Source organism: Misgurnus anguillicaudatus, chromosome 5, assembly GCF_027580225.2.
Source record: "Misgurnus anguillicaudatus chromosome 5, ASM2758022v2, whole genome shotgun sequence".
Classification (NCBI taxonomy): Eukaryota; Metazoa; Chordata; class Actinopteri; order Cypriniformes; family Cobitidae; genus Misgurnus; species Misgurnus anguillicaudatus.
Genome location: NC_073341.2, coordinates 26,447,918 through 26,465,325, shown reverse-complemented (window position 1 = coordinate 26,465,325; position 17,408 = coordinate 26,447,918). Strand labels below are relative to the sequence as shown.

Genomic DNA, 17,408 nt, shown 5'->3' with positions numbered 1-17,408 from the left:
AAAAAGTGTACTTCTTAAGATGTTCTCAAGATCATCCAAGTGTACTTAACTGTGCTATTTTGAGACTTGTATTAAACTTGAACTCAAATTTCATACAAAGATGGGTTCAAGTTTACTACAAATGGTACCTAAACACATTTTTAGCACATTTTAGTATTTATGGTGTCTCAAAATAGCACAGTGAAGCACACCAAGATGATCTCAAGAACATTTAAAAGTACTTAAGAAGAATTTGTAGTATATTAAGTACAAAATCAGTGTGCGAAAATAAAGCACCCAAGTACACCATGGAAGTTTACTACTTTTTCACCTGGGAAACCCAGACATTTTTGTGATTTACTGTTTTCTACACAAAATTATTCTTCATAATGCAAAGAATGCATGTTAAAATAATCTTAAAATCTTTATCATTAATAAGATTGAAATCAATGATTGAATTCAAACTTTGATGCTAATAATCTCATGAGACTTAAGCCTGGATTTCACAGGCAGGGTCACATTTGGTTGGAGTAGAAGTGCCAAATTTCTTGCTCGAATATCACTGAAAAAATTATATTAAAATTTTGAAAACCATACACCTTGATGTCAAACAACCAATGGTAAAGTTCAAATCCTGTTATTCTGGTGCTTCACTGACACTTACCTGTACTGGGCAGTCAGACTAATGCTCCAGTATGAAACAGTATACCCCTACTCACCACCCACACCAGTTCAATGGTCTGAATCCTCACATCTATCATTCAGAGACACGAATGAGCTGCTGGTGATAAGAGTTGTCTAGACTTCTTACTAGTCTTGTTCAATCTCTCCTGATGACGCTCCTTGCAAGCATCCTCCATCATCAGTTAATGCAAACATTGGATTTTCATTCAGGGTTTCTTCACAAGGAAAGGTCAATTTGCCACGTAACGAACATCTGGACGTTTTTTTAAATCACTTTTGGCAATCGTTTAAGAAAATAAAACTATCAAACTGGTTTCAAGATGCACACAATACTGAAGGCTAAAAATACTTTTGACTTTTCTAAAATGCTTTTCTCTGACCACGGAAATCCTCTTCATTCACTGATTTTCAACGGAGCGAAATCATATCAGATCAAATCAAAAAGATGGAATAAACAAACGCCTGCTCCTCTGAATTGGGTATATCTGGTGCACACGGCCCGACTCGCGCTGGTAGTTGTGCTGGCAAACAGCTGAGACGCCGGCCAGGTTACAGCAAGCCTGGATACTTCCATCTGAGGTACACGTATGGAAGCTCGTGGCAGGAAACGCCTGTAAGACCACAGCGAAGGTGCCCGAACAGATATTTGAGTTTAGATGAAGGTCTGCGCAAGCATCTCTCCACTCACTGCGTTCTTTTCCTGAATCACTGCTACATTCTCAATGCTCAGCAGAAAAGCCCCCTTCTCTCTGATCTGTTTGAGGATTGGGGCAGCAATAAGCGTGAGGAGCAACTCCAGGACACAAGGATGGAAAACACAGATCAACAACAACATTGGGCAATAAAAGAGCTCTCTCCCTTTGCTCTCACCGCCATCATTGATCCCGAGCCGAAAACAAAGGGGAGAATTTCTCTTTCCTGAGCAGAAACAAGCAATCGAGCAACAATTCCTCCCGAAACGCAACCGAAAAAGCAGCGGCAGGCGTTCTTCGATTCATTTCCAAGGAATAAACATTTCTCCCTCAAATGAAACAATTTATTGATAGGGTGATATAATCAAATGAGGGGCCAGTGCACTTTTTTGTGTGTGTACAAACAGCCACGTCAGAGCTGCGCAAGGAGTGAGTGACCGATTCCTCTTTTCCCCAAATCAAGAAATTAGGTAAACACAGCACAAATCAAGTGTGTCATCATTTCCGTTTAAATACGGGAACTGTAAGCACAAAAACAATTACACAAGCAGGAAGATGCTCTCTCTGTGAGAGTATACTAACATTAAATGGAAAGCTCTTGCCCTTGTGCATCCAAAGGGCTCCTGAATCATTTCAAACAATCATTTCTGGTTCCAGCCACGTGAAGTCCACTTGTGGAACGGTCAATTTCCTGTCCTGTGAGTCCGGGACTGAACGTACAGTATGTCCACTTATTCATGTACACAAACAGCGTGTCATTATAGAAACCAACAACTGATCAGATTTTAAAACACAAAATTTAGTGTGAATATAAAAACCATACATGGTAAGATGTTAGTTATTCATCAGATAGGTACACTGCAAATAGCTAAACATACTAAGAACACAAATTCTACCTCTTCTGTGTTTTAAAAAAGGTATAGACTTTCATTTTAAAACCATTTAAACAACGACACACCTAGGAATCATAACATTGTGTAATATTTCAAACATAAACTTCATGTTTAACCTTTAAACTTAAACCAGACTTCAATGTACAGTCTACATTGTCAAATAAGGTACGTCTATAAAGTAAATATAGCACTGTAGCACCCAAAAATGACAATTTTGTCATCATTTACTCCTCGAGTTGTTACAAATGTGTATACATTTATTTGTTTTGCTAAACAAAGATATTTGTAATCAAGCAGGAAACAAAAGCACCATTGACTTCCATAGTAGGAAAATACTCCAATGGAAGTCAATGGTGCTCAAAAACCGTTTGGTTACAAATATTGCTCAAAATATATTTTCTGTTCAGCAGAACAAAAAATAATAATACAGGTTTGTAACAACATAAAAGTACGTACATGACAGAATTTTCATTTTGGGGTGAACTATCACTTTAAGAGCATGAATATCTGAGCAGTATTGATTTTGACATGTAGATGGTTAGACACATTATGTTCCCAGTAACATCACTCTTTTTCCATAGCATATCTAGTAAAATATACGTGATGCTGAGTGACAAAATTAACAATATTACAGGCCACATTGACAAAGGAGTGTCAATCTGTGATCGTTCCTCACCCTAAAGTTGTAAACCAGTATCAGTGGTCTCATTTACTTTTTGTTGGGTAAACATCGATCAAGACATGCTTAAAAATGTCGAATAAAGCATACATTAAACAACATGAGGGTGAGGAAGGGATAACAGACTTTAAATATTTTTGCATTAACATCCACTGAAATTGACTTCCATTGAAAACCCATGTTTTGTTAAATCTTTCTTTTATCTTGTTTACCATAAAATGAATCACCATAAGTACTTGAGTATTAAGATCACTGTAAACTGTTTATATCTTGAAATATTTGACAGTCCTATGGAACAAAATAAAAAATTAAAACCACCTTATGCAACCAAATTATTCTTCTGCCTCTCATAAAAAAATTAAACATACAATGAACAATCACTTTTTGAAACCAGAATGCATCAAACCTTGAAATGTAACCCCAAACATGGACTTTTCATATTTAAGAACACAAGATCTGCCTTGATACTATACTTTGGTCTAGGTAGGGATTAGAAATATCTACTTTATAATCAAAATAGGTTTACAATTTATGTTTTTAAGGTAATAAGGGAATTTAAGGTGTTAATATGTAGTCTGTTTTCTACTTTCAATCAATATAACACTGATGACATTTTTAGTTTTTGTACATTACCTGGATAAACCTCTGCAACAGTCTACTATAGAACACTAGCATCAACATGCAGTTCAATGAGCAAAATATTATTCCCGTTTTAGTTGCCTACAGGACTATACACCTATAATACACTTGCCTTTACTAAATGATTGTTCAAAGCATCAAGTCGCATGAACCCAAGATCCCCTTAAACCAGAACCACATAAATCAACATTCACAGAAATGATTTTGTACATGGATGCAATCTGACTGAAACACATGTTGATAGGAAGTGTTTTAAATAGACAGTGTTTAATTGCCGATGTCAAATTAAAAGTTTCTATTCTAACATGCCCAGCTTCATGTAATCTTTTATGCAGGGAACAACTTATCACAAACTAGACATCTGAATAAACTTGCAACAAAAAAACAAATATATTGCTATTGAGCTAAATTTGACTATATAAATGGGCCATAAGTTTTTTCTTTTTTTTGTAAGTAAGTTTTGGCAGAGCAGGTAATAACATTTGCCCTTTACTGTAGTACCACTTCTGCTTTACAGAGCATGCAATTAAGAGACATTAAGAGAAGCTTGCATTTAACAACACTTTGTGTTATGCATTTTAAGATGCTCCTCGAACAATGATCATGACCAGGTAGTCCTCTTCTGTTTTGGCAAGAGCTTTCGCAGAAGAATCTAAGAACTGCTGAGAGAAATCACAAGGTGGAAATGCGTGCAGGACACCAGTGTTGTCCTTATCTTTACTGCTCCCGACAGGTAAACTGATGACCCCAGCTGCCTGCTTTTGCTTCAGGTACGAAACCAAGTTGCGCAGGGGCCTCTGCGTTGACGCTGCTGGGTCCGAAGACGATGTCTCCTCAGTGCTGCCTGGTACTGCCAGTAGAACGGCATATCCACCCGGGCCTGCGACTTTGATGCGGCGAGACACTTCGTCGATCTTGGGCTGGTCGAGGCGAAGGCGTTGTGTTATGCGTAGCTGGCTGACCTTTCCGCCTGTGCTGCCGTCGATAAGGAGACTGGTGGCAACGTTCAGATCTCCCTCCAGGATGTGCATGCTGGCTGGAAAGTTGCTGTTTTTAAGGAGTAACATACCATTCCAGGCCATGCTCAGCTTCCCACCTGCTTCCTGCTTTGAGGCCTGGCTGCCTTTGGAGCTGCTCTCAGATCTGTCTCTTTTGGAGGCCCCTTTAGCTGAATCCCCTGCTTTGCGTTTCCTCTCTGCTGGACTCACTCCGAGACTTGACTCCGATAGGCTGCTGCTGTTTTTGATGCGTTTCTCACCAGAGGCTCGATCTAGGCTGCTGCGTCTCTCTCGCACCGGGGATGCTCGATCTCCTCTCACTGGCCGCTCTGAGTCACTGAAACGCCCGTCACGGCTGCTACCGCCCGGGCTACCCTCAAGAGAAGGTGGTCTCCGACGCCGGGCTGCCCATTCGCTGCTGCTGTCAGGTGAGCACTCCAGATGTCTCCCATCTTCCAGAAGTCTGCGTTTGCGACCGGGTTCCCTCCCCGGCAGCTCCCGCTCCAGAGACCAAGCCTCTCGCCGACGCTCACGCTCCAAGTGTTCAAGAGGCTCAAATGCAGGATTTCTCACACGTTCACGTATGGCAGGTGCGGGCCACTCGGCCCCAGCGTACAGTTCACGTTCTCTGAAGTGCAGTGGTGGGGGTGTCCTTTCTCTGACCCTGATGGCTTCAGGGGTGGCACGGTGAACAAAGGGTTCGGCGACAATTTCATAGTGTGGCAAAGGGAGGGGCTGCAGAAACTGCTGCTGGTAGCGGTGCTCCGTGTCGGCGAAGTCCACCCTCAGCCTCCTGTCCTGACCGCCGAGAGGAAAACCCCGCATGTGGGTGCAGGCCGCCTGAGCAGCATCCAGGCTTTCATACTGAATATACGCCCAGGCATCGCCTTTTCTGTAGTCTATAGTCCTAATAGTGCCAAAGCGGTCGAATTCCCTCGCTAATGCGGTAAGAGGAACCCAGGGTCCAAGACCACCTACCCATAGGCGTGTGGTGGGGGTTGCTTTGCCATATCCAATTTTTATGGGGTTTCGGCCTACAACTTTCCCAGACATACTCATTTTTGCTCTATGGGCCATGTCCAAGTTCTCAAATTTAAGAAAGCCATAGGTGCTGCTCTGGCCCCGAGTGGGTCTTTTAATGTCCACCTCGGTGATGGTCCCAAATCTTTCAAAGGCTCTTCTCAAGTCATTTTCAGTCACAGTAATATCCAAATTACCCAGAAACAGTGTGCGGTTGGCTCTTTGGTCGTCCTCTGGAGAGATAAAGTCCTCCTCGCGGAAAGAAGTAGCCCGCTCAGCAATGTACGCAGTAGGCCTTGCCCTTGCTTCGTAAAAGGCAAACTCTCTTTCTCTTTCAAGCTCTCTGGGTAAAGGAGGGGGTGGGGGAGGAGGAAGCCGACCGAGGGCTAACTGCTGTAACCTGTAGTCCCTGTAGCCCAGGCCAGTCGGTGAGATCGGCCTTTGAGTATGCAAATGTCTATGGCCTGCGACGACAGAGAAATGGTCCTTGTCTACAGGAGAGCGACTTCTCCTCCTGTTCAAATACACTGCCTCAATTTTCAATGGACGATCGTACAGTACCAGCCGGCCTCGTGCGTGCTTAGCAGCCCTGGCATCGTCAGGTCTCCTGAAGTTAACAAATGCAATTCTCTCGTCGTTGACTCGGCTTATTTTCACACTCACGTCACCAAATTTTTTGAACTCGTGAAAAAGTCCGTCCTCTATTTCCTCATCGCTTAGCTGGGAGCCGAGCTCGCTGATTTTTAAAGTTTTGTACTCACTTTCGTTTGTGGGAAGTGGCGCGCGCGATTCTCCGCGTGAGTTGCTGCGCGCTGCCGCCTCTCCAGATAGGCTCGAGGCGTGATTCTTGCCGCTCGAGCTCGCTACGGGGCTCGTGTAACCGTGATTATTTCCAGTCCGACTGGATACGTGTCCGTCGAAATCTCGGCTGTCTCTTTTGTCTCCAACTAATCCTCGTCTTGCAGAACTTCCGTCGCTTTTAGACGAACTGTTACCGTTGTTGCTTCCGCCACCAGAAATCGACATAACCCCCATTTTCTTACTGGTCGGGTGGCTTCCTCCCCTGTCTCGTACATCATCCAAGGCCCTTGAACGTTTTTTCACTGGCGACCGCTCTTTTCCTTTCATTGTAGGTGCTCTTTAGCTCAGCGCGTCTAATAATAAACTTTTTAACAATTATGCTACCGCAGTGTTTGCGAATTGAAATGATAATGTTGTAATTTGTTCAGTGTCCCTGCGGCAAAACAACCGCATTCGCCATCTTGTCAAGACTAAAGTATAGCCCGCCTACCGACTTTGATTGGCGTGAAGGTCTGAACATCGACAATGCCATTGGTTGCAATGCCTGTCAATCAAGACAGCACGACAGCGCCCCGTCACCATTTTAGCTCTGAACGCCGTGACATTCAAATACCTTTCTTTTAGGTCTTGATAAAATACACGGACGTTAGTATGATATCAGGTTATCATAAATAATTTCGATATCACAAATGTATCATATTTTAAAATTATAAGTGATATAAATAATTAAATAAAACAAAAATCGTGCAGTTCAGTTTTTGGCCAATAGATGGTGACGTTTGCTTGCTCGTGAACATTTTAGTGTGAAGGGATCATTGAAAAAGCGTTGCATAACAGAATCAGAATCAGAAAGATTTCAATAGATGAAGCTGTTTTTGTATGCCAAATAACCAGGAAAATGAACTGCTATGTAAAATAAATTTAAATAAACTTTTTATCTATCTTCAATGTGCTTTAGCTTAATAAGAAAACAAGAATGCAAATCCTGTAGTTAAGAATATGTATAACACCCCAACACAAAATATTGTGATTTACTAGGCCAATTGCCCAAAGCTTGCTGTAGGCCAAGTCATTAAAGCATCTCTATACATTTTTGGATTACACAGCTTAGTTAATCTATAGATTTTGTGTACCTATATGTCTTATGAGAACTTCTATATGCGGTGTGTCTATGCTATCAGAGCACACAACATCTTTGTGTAACCATGCCAGTCTTGTTATACTTCTCATTTAGCAATGCTTCTCTTGTGTTCCTCATCTGTATCTTTATCACATCCTTTAATCTGGGATTTAATCAGTTTGCATGTGTAGCTGGTTCCACTTTCTTAAGAGATCAGGCTGGAATTTGAAGCTGTGGGTGTGGAGAGAGTTTCTGTCAGCTTTCCTTTCTATTCTATATTGGAACCACATGTCAGCTCTCACTAAAACACGGCATGGTCTGTTGAACTGGCACTTAATGTGATTCAGCACTTCTGTCATCCTGAATGCACAAAGAAAAGAAGCAGCAGGAAATGTTTGGCCCAAAGCAATTGTTGATCTGTTTCCATTTTGAGAAATAGGAAAATGAGCAGAGCTTTGAAAATCCTGTCACTGGATCTAGTCAGCTTTTATCATCCCAAACAATTTCATCTTATGTGTCATCTAAATTAAGTGAATCACCCTGAAAGAGTGGCTGGCAGGTTTGGCATGCAGTCATTAAACCCAGATGGCGCTAAAAAGCTCATACCGGTCACATTGCTATGTCACTGAACTACCCTCTCCAAGGCTGTTTGGCACTTGTATCAACAGAAGACTGTAACTTTAGCTATTTCCCACAGGACTGGGATTCCAAAAACACATTAAACATGATAAACAAAAATTCTGACATTGACATCTTAGAAATAGACTTTCGGTATGCTTGTTTCTCTTTGGGAGTTCTGTTCCTATGAGGCACATAGTTGCAGTTAAAGTCAGCGTTAGATGAACTGAATGTGCAAAATAATTTTCTCAAAGCAGAATGGAGAAAGTATAATTGCACTGGATTTATGTACTTCTTGCAGTGCAGAGACTGGGGGTTTTAATTCCCAGAGGAACACACATACCGATAGAAAAAATATAGCGTAAGTAAAGCATCTTCCAAATGCATAAAAATGCATAAATGTCAAAACTCTGTTAGTCGCTTTGGATAATATCTTCAAAACCCAGAGAAATGCACATACTATATCTTAAATGCAATAAAAGCTGCCTTGGATAAAAGTGTCTTCCAAAAAAGTCATAACATTTCTGTCACTTTGGATAAAAATGTCTTCTAAATCTGTAAAAATGTAAAACATAATAAAGGTTGTGGGTTTGAGTCCCATGCAGGAAAAGACACATATTGCACTGTAAAAAATACTTTGCTGCCTTAAAATGTTTTGTTGATTCAACTGGGATTTACAAGTCATTTCAACTTATTTCTCTTGACTAGAGATGAGTTGTTATAACTACAGGTGAGTTGTTATAACTTATAAAATTAAGTTGAATTTTCTCAACTATATTTTATAAGTTGTGACAACTCATCTCTGTTGACATGACTTGTAAATTTGAAAAGTTGATTTAACAGGCAGCAAAGTATTTTTTACAGTGTGATAAAAAGTTTATCTTTAATGCATTGTAAGTTGCTTTAAATAAAAGCATCTTGTAAATGTATCAAAAGATTCTGATAAATTACTTTTAAGTGGATTTCTTTAGAATAATGTTTATTAAAATTTGATATCCACACAGTTTTTATTGAACACCCCAGTATTGCATTCACATTAGAGCATTTAAGTCTGCAGTGCATTTATAAATTTGATTTTGACTATTATCCAAGGCCCTTGAATTAAACAGTAGCATATTATGTAAGTCGACTCATAATTCATTAGGCTTGTGGTCATACCCCTGCTGTCAGACAGACCTATGGTTGATGGGTAAAGGCTTTGTGGTCGCTTATTTGGTTTTGTATTAGCTGGGCTGTCACATACTGGTAATGCAGTGGGTGGCATTTGACAGGCTTTGCAGCAAGCCAACAGCAAAACATACATTTACAATACCACAGACTGAGACTTTAGGGTAATGCAATATAACTGTGTTCATTTATAAAGTTTATCTACAGCCTTTAGAATTTGGCACAGAAATACCGTGGCATTTGAAATGTGTGGTTGATGCAAATGTTACCTAAGCCGCATGATCATATGGGCAACACATAATGTAATGCAGTATGTACAGATATATTTTATAGTCCTGCTACGGATTACCACCAATTTTATTTGGAGTTGCTTGAAGTGATGTATCTATGCACAATATCCGTAAGTATAAAAGCATTTATTGACTGTCATAATGGGGCTTAAACATGGCATACACTAAATGACACCAAAAAGATTATTATTAACATACTTAAATAAACATGTTGCACATCTTCATTGGTAATTAATATCGGACCATTTTTACAAATTCATTTCCAAGAAAGATTTTGTAAGATTTTACGTTAAAAGCCAAGTTATGTGCAAGTCCATGGTGGTTCAACAAATTTACAAAAAATTAAATGCTTCCATAGGGAAACAGATCAAAACGGAGAGTCAGGGCACATGACATATCCTAACACTAAACACATCTGGGAGCCTGCAAAAGAACGAAAGAGTTGTGCATTTAGCCTTAAAACAAGTGTTTTTGAGTAACATGCCGGTATGTGCAGGCATGCTAACTGTTTATTGGCTCAGTGATGTCATTGTAATAGCCACAGCTGCGTAGTCATGTCGGCCAGGATAATAGACTCCCTGGGTCTTTGGTTTTCATGCGCAGGGCCACCAGTCCTGAGGGCTTGTATTCAGATTCTGGTCCCGGCTCGAAGGAATGGGCCCCCAGGCTTCCTGGGAAGCCATGGAGTGAGTAAATCCCATTGATGCTGGGGTGGTGGGATGGGTGATGATGGTGATGATGAGGATGGCCTGATGATGCAGACATACCCATGAGGCCAGGAAGGTTGCCATGGGGATGGGGATAAGGGGTCATGCAAGATGACGACATGTTTTCTGTGCCCAGGACGCAACCGCCGGCTGCTCCGCCTGCACTTCCTGTACCTGCGCTGCCTGGCCACAAGTTATTCTGCATCTAGAAGAGATGCAATAAAGGCGGCAAAAAAAATGTGTCAACGTTTGCATCATTTATAATAGAAATAATACACAAATTTATAGTATTTATTTTATTTCTTTACAATTTGTCTATATATAGTACTATAATAATGCTTTTGTTAGTGATTGTAGTGCACAATAAAAACAGTTTACTACTGGATAACTACTAGATGTAGCTTAGTATTAAAGTATGTAGTTAGTATTAAATTGACTTGTTGAATATAATGTTCAATGATTGTTGAACATTAAGGTAACATATTAAAATAAAATAAATAAATTGCTTCTTTTTATCTGGGATTTCTCAGTGGGAGAACAGATTCAAGTTGTTATAGTATGATTTTACAATTAAGAAATGGATATATCATTTAAAATGATTCAATAATTCAAAAATGTTGACTCACTTCATGGTTTTTGCAATATCACATCAAATTAAATTTAATCTTTATGTTTTGGACAACAAGTATAACTCATGAGAATATGCTCTAGCCTCGGCGAAGCCCAAACAATGTCATACAGACTCTCTAGTGTGTTAAAATATTTTTTCTCTTGTGCTCTTTTTCTGTGTTTCTGTATTCTGTGCATGTGTATTTGTGCATGTACCTGGTATGTGTCAGAGCGAGGGAGAAGGGAGATATCATATGTAGCAGCAAAGTGGTTTCGCACCTCTTGCATCTTCCCATAGCGTTCTCTTTTTCTCCATTTGGCCCGTCTGTTTTGGAACCACACCTTTGATGGGGGATTCATAAAATTATTATGATCAGACTAATCAAAACACCCCTACTATCCACCTTTTTTTTTAAACTAAATGTTATATACTGATATAATATATTTTTTTTATTAAGGTCTTATAATAATTTATAATAATTTAAACAATTAATTTTCACCTTTCCATTTAAAAACATTAATTTTTATCATAATCAGAAATATCAGATTATCTGTTCCTTCTAATATGCACAGGCGACCATACATAGTTATAATCTGTCCCAAGATGTAAAGTGTAACACACCTGCACCCGTGCCTCTGTAAGCTCTGTCCTCAGTGCCAGCTGTTCCCGTGCATACACATCTGGGTAATGCGTCTTCTGAAAGACCTTCTCCAGCTCCTCCAGCTGAAAGGTGCTAAAAGTCGTCCGGTTTCGCCGTTTTTTGTTCTTGCCCGAAAGGTCGATGGAGTCAGCGATGGAGTCTCCAGGCAACCCGTTGGATGATTCTTTCAGTTTTCCACAGCATTCCGAATCATGAGTGGGATAGCCAAGAGGCTTGGATAAAGATTTGTCACCTGCTGACACAAAGATAAAATAAGTAATGTTACATATGGCAGAGATTTGTCCTTTAAATGCAAATCAAAGACTGATTTGGATTCTGAAAACAATGAAGTTCTCTAATAGTGAAGCTAAAGCAAATAAATGACTTTAACCTGTCATTACTGGTGTACAATTTGTGTTTCTTCACCTGAAAGCTAAATTAAACGCAACATTTTTATACATCTATTTATAACATTTGTTAAAAAATGCTGCTATGTGATAAATCCATATCAGCCACATTGTAAAAAACTTTGCTGCCTTAAAATTTTTTGTTAAATCAACTCAGATTTACAAGTCATGTCAACAGAGATGAGTTGTCACAACTTATAAAATATAGTTGAGAAAAGTAAACTGAATTTTATAAGTTACCATAACTTTTTATAAGTTTTATAAGTAACAACTTACCTGTAGTTATAACAACTCATCTCTAGTCAAGATAAATAATAGAAAGTTGAAATGACTTGAAAACAAAGTATTTTTACAGTGCATATTGTAAACTGCATGCTCTAAGCATGCTCATTAGAAAAGTGTTTTATTAAATTACCAATTTTCCTGGCTGAGACATAAAATATTATTTTAATGGCCTGCTATTTAAACTTTAAAAGCAAAACTTTTTTAAAGTTTAAATAGCAGGCCATTAAAATAAGCCTGTATATAGACACCTCAAAATGTTCTTCAACTAGCCAGTGTTTGTTTTCCACTATTTCACATACTTTAACAAGGATAATAACAAGCATTGTCACCAGAGCTTATTGTTTTGATTTAGCTTGAAACTTGAGCTTGTATGGGTTGAGTTAAGAACGAAGGCTGCAGTTATTCTTTTAAGTCAAACTCAATGCTTGCTTGAACAGGACAGTAAATTAAACATGTCTCAATGCAATTTTTTGTCAAATTTTGTTGTGACATTTAAAAATGTGGTAGGATCTAGAAGACTTTTGACAAAAAAGATCTGTTAAAATGACTTCAATAATAAACATACATTTAAACAGGATGAGTTTGTTTTTCTCAGGAGAATACGAAGAATAGGAAGTGGCCTATACAAGGAAAAATACTCTACATATGGTTTTCCCACTGACCCTTTCTGACTTCTTGAATAAATAGTTGCAAGGTGTAAACCATGATGAAATGATAATAATATATGATTTTAATATCTTGTAATTACTTTCATTTCAATTTGTGGTTACATACAAAATAAAACACACTTGGATAACAACATATTAAAAAAAACAATCATCATCATTTTAAAGGGGATTAAAAAGAGCATTAAAGATATAAAAAATTATTTGACCTTAAGTCATAAAATGTCCTCAAGCATTTCTCTATTTTTGCAAGTAACAGAAATTAATTTTGGTGCCTTCCGGATTATTATTTTTTGCCAGCAGAAGAAACACTGACTTCTTATGTATATTTACAAACACTTTATATGTATCCTGCTTTTATATACAGATTTTTTTTAAGAACAATTCAAGAATTAAGACTTTTTAAATGATTTTTTATTGTTTGCATTAAATCTCCCAAAATTTAGAAATGGCCCTGCCTTCCAAAATTAAGATTCCTAAAAATGTCTTTGTCAGGCCATGTTCTATTATGAACCTTTAACACACAGAAGCTTTCTGTTCTATAAAAGATTATTTGAAGTAAAAAGCAGACTAGAAAAAGGTAGACTTTAGAAAAAGAATCCTTTGACTGAAAGAAGTGAGGAACCAAAAATTGTTCTTCCTTAGCATGGCTGCCAAATACGATTATTTTTATGAATGTAAGTCAACGGATAAAACAGAAAGGACATTTTGGGTTTGAAAACACAAAAAGTGAATAGCCTCTCACAAAATATTAGTATTTAGACACACTCATCCAGGTAAAATACAAGACAATTCACATGCTACACCTAAAATGAATAACTAGATATTTCAGTAAACCTCTCATTACTTCATATACAAAATACTATACTAAAAATGTTTGTTATATATCGTTTGTTATAAACAATATGTTACTTGTTTATTCATATCAAAAACAGTACTATTTAAAATGACTGAATCAGCTTTACTAGGTTGGAGCAACAAGTATTTTTGCATGCTGCCGCTTTTGAGAGTGCAATAGGTTCCCCGTCAACGTTGCAACTCACGCTCTCCATGTATTAATAACTTAAGATTACCCTGTATCCAAAACCAATGAATACTGCTGAAGGCCAAACACACTACTAAATAAAAAATATTGCTATAGTGTTTCGCCATTAGATATAGATATTCCATTCAGTTATATGGAGATTAATGAAAATGGTCCAAATGTCCTTACACGAATCACAGTAGAGGATCGAAAATTACCACATCCAATACAGCTGTACTCTCTTGCTTGGAAACTAACAGATGTACACACAACAGGCTGAAACAGTGTACGCACATAGACTTACAGTATAGGAGCATTAACACATTCTCACACATTTTCTTTGTTAATATAGTCTATATTTATGTTTATTTACAGACGCGTAAAAAACTATTGGTCTGTCAAATTTGTGAAATCAGGGATTTTATCATCTCTTTATTTGTTATGTGTTAGGTAAAGAATGCCCACCTAAAGTAACTCTAATGCCTGTCATGTAAATTCAGGCCTATCACGTGTCATGCGCAGTGGAGCAGGCTGTTGTTTTAAATGAGAGGGTTATCAAGTTTCCACCACGTTTCCTTAATTTAATTAATGCAATTCATGAAATGTCAATTTGTCTTTACACTGTAAAATATTTTAGAATGATAAGCTTTACAAGTAAAAGACACGTGACACACAATTGACTAACATAACGAAGCTTTGCCTTTGGGGAAACTTGAGCTAATAGGAGCGCCTAATGTTTTGAGAAACTCAGCTATGTCATTTCATTAAAAATTGTTATTCCATATGTCGACTGAGGTCAATGTTCGTGATTAAAATGGGCTATAGGTTATCCCAGAGTAGGCCTATATTTAAAACAAACACGACAGACCATATTTGAACTGAAAGCGTATACGGAGACAAAGGAATTCTGCAATCCACCACTATCATGAAGATAGTTTTCTAAACAAGCCTACTTTTCTGAATGCTCTTATAGATTTTTTTACATTAGTCCTACACCTCGCAATTTTTGTATTTAGCCTTGCTAAATTAAGTGGTCTTACTGTATAAATAAATGTTCAGTCGATGCAGAGTTTACCAAATGAAGTCGGCCCTAATAGCCCAGTGCTTTATTTATATTATGCAATAATATGGAATATTTGAGCATAAATTTGGACATAAACGTAAACGACTAAACAATGCAGCATTTGCAACCTAAAGGTGTCATTCAGTCCTTATTTATAAATAAGATAATATCACTGAAAATAACTGAACCTCATTCATATTTTTTTCAAAACCCAAAATGGTAAAAACTTTTAAGTAATATATTTAGGTACTACTTAGAGATGTCAGTACGCTGTTCCTAATATCTAATAATGTAATTTGCTAATATCAAAAAGCGCAGTAAATTACATATTGAGCTACTAAGCTTCGCATTTCCAAATGCTTAAATAAAAATCCGAACCAAAGACTGAATGAAACATTAATCGACCGAATAAAGACTATTAATAACTAATTTAAAAATGAAATTGTTTAATCATTTAGTTTTAATCACCCTGTTTGTTGTTACATCGTTTTAAATGACATTTTAAATGACAAAAAATAAAATTAATAATAGTTAAAATATATTGTAATAAATATTTTATGCATTCATTATTAAGAATAACTGAAGATGTCTGTTTTAGTTACATTGTTATACATACTTTTATGTATTTACAGATATTACAAGTCTTGAGAAGCTGTGCAAACTCACAATGATGAGGTTAATTATATTATTATTCTTATTATTAATATTACTGACAAGCAATAACTGATAAAAGTTTTAACTTACCATCGGAATTATTCTCATAAAATGGCGAGTTCTTTTCACTGATTGATGAAGTCTTTTGGTCCTGACTCATATTCTCCAGGTACTTTGTATGTTTTCCAGGCGAGGTACGTGGAGTTGTCGTGCTAACACCGTGCGTAAAGTCCGCAGGACCACTGTCGGCATAGCGTCCCATAGACTGCGCGGTAAAAAACTCATGTCGATGCGCTAGTGGAAGATGTGGGGACTTTTGGAGTTCGTCACACTGAAAGAAAGAGCCGGAATTATGCTCCAAACCCGGTGAGTTTTCTGGCGTGATCCTGTTTGGAGGCGAGGAGAAAGACAAACAACTCTCAGTCTCCATCACCTCGTTTGGAGAGCAAACAGTGGACTAGGATGCTATTAACAGTGAACAAGTTTGTGTATATGCGAGAGAGAGGGTGATTTTTTCCACCTCTACATTTCAAGTGGGTGGGATTTGAAGACTTCAGAAACAAAGACCCGTGAATTGGGAGGGGTCAACTGAGACAGCGGTCTGATTTAATACGCCTAAAATTCAATCACGTGCGGCTCTTGTCAATTAACCATTAAACGTCTTCAATGTTTTTCCAATAAAACAAAATGTTTTGAATGAAGATTGGAAGTCAGTGATTAAATTGAGTAGGCTGATTATTAACAATATGACGTATACAAACGGGCAAAACCCAAAAGTCAATCACCCTATTTTTGAGTACAGATTTGATGGGTTTTCATCCATGAAGATTTTGCGTGACCATGCCGGTCTCTGTCAAAGCAAAATGAAAGCATAATTCAGCCGGGTGAATGATTATTGGCTTTATAAATCCGTTAACAAATGTACTTGTGATATACATCTACATGAAAAATGGCACAATTAAGTTATTGTGATTTAAGTGATACAGATAAAATTGGCATTATGCTTTTATGATTTAAATTGACACTGTAGGCTATGGGTTTCATGGAAAATAATTGACCTTTATTCAAATGAAGAATTTTCAGATATAGGAAATATGAAGCAAAAATTGCGTAAAATATAAATAAATCATTGTAAATGGATTTTCTGTAGTTTCGGAAGGTCTACAAAAATGTAAAAATTGGGTTCAGAGAAATTTTATCATAAGCTTATTGCGTGTATTACCAGTGTAAATAATAACAATTATGTCTAATTAAACAAATTAGTTGATACGCATGATTAAAAATAAATAAAATGGGTAACCTAATTATTATTATTTAAATAACCAATTAGGTCCATTATCATTACACTTTATTATTTATTCTTCACTTTTCTTAGTTAGTTGTAAAAGTTATAAAAGTAGTAGTTATCGTAATATGACGCTATAAATGACTATATAAATATGACAATAATATTAAAACAAACACGAACCGCACTGATATAATAATGATAATAATAATAATAATAATAATAATAATGTGCTTATACCTCCATACAAATTAATCTATAGCTTACTTTATTGTTTACAAGGTTAGCGTTAAACTATGTTAATTTTCAATTCACCTTTTCTTTACCTTAAATATCATTTTCTTTTCTCTACACAAAATCCATACAAAAAAACAAAAAGTAGAATATTTTTAATAGCAACAATGTCAGAGGCAACACATTTATAACCATATAGAAATAAATAGGATTGTGGTCAGTGCTTAAAAATTATCCAACCGCCTATCAAATTC

General features: G+C 37.3%; 2 protein-coding genes across 3 annotated transcripts; both read right to left on the bottom strand.

The window, feature by feature from the left end:
• Positions 1-1,677: 1,677 nt before the first annotated feature.
• rbm15 (RNA binding motif protein 15) lies at positions 1,678-6,875 on the bottom strand. Its single transcript, XM_073867852.1, has one exon. The coding sequence runs from the start codon at positions 6,710-6,712 to the stop codon at positions 4,145-4,147; it is 2,568 nt and encodes an 855-aa protein (XP_073723953.1). The 5' UTR covers positions 6,713-6,875; the 3' UTR covers positions 1,678-4,144.
• Positions 6,876-9,224: 2,349 nt separating this feature from the next.
• alx3 (ALX homeobox 3) lies at positions 9,225-16,142 on the bottom strand. Of its 2 annotated transcripts, none has more exons than XM_055168371.2 (4): positions 15,726-16,142; positions 11,519-11,793; positions 11,113-11,238; positions 9,225-10,492 (listed from the first exon to the last, which is right to left on the bottom strand). In XM_055168371.2, the coding sequence occupies exons 1-4, from the start codon at positions 16,063-16,065 to the stop codon at positions 10,133-10,135; spliced, it is 1,101 nt and encodes a 366-aa protein (XP_055024346.1). In that variant the 5' UTR covers positions 16,066-16,142; the 3' UTR covers positions 9,225-10,132. The 2 variants fall into 2 exon arrangements, with proteins under 2 accessions (XP_055024346.1, XP_055024347.1); XM_055168372.2 differs by having other exon boundaries at positions 11,519-11,790.
• Positions 16,143-17,408: the final 1,266 nt, after the last annotated feature.

Coding starts and splice junctions, on each gene's coding strand:
- rbm15 (XM_073867852.1), bottom strand. CDS start 6,712: ATGAAAGGAAAAGAGCGGTCGCCAGTGAAAAAACGTTCAAGGGCCTTG.
- alx3 (XM_055168371.2), bottom strand. CDS start 16,065: ATGGAGACTGAGAGTTGTTTGTCTTTCTCCTCGCCTCCAAACAGGATC. Junction 11,794..15,725: donor TTATGAGAATAATTCCGATG/GTAAGTTAAAAC, acceptor TCTTTGTGTCAG/CAGGTGACAAATCTTTATCC. Junction 10,493..11,112: donor CTCGCTCTGACACATACCAG/GTACATGCACAA, acceptor CATCTCTTCTAG/ATGCAGAATAACTTGTGGCC.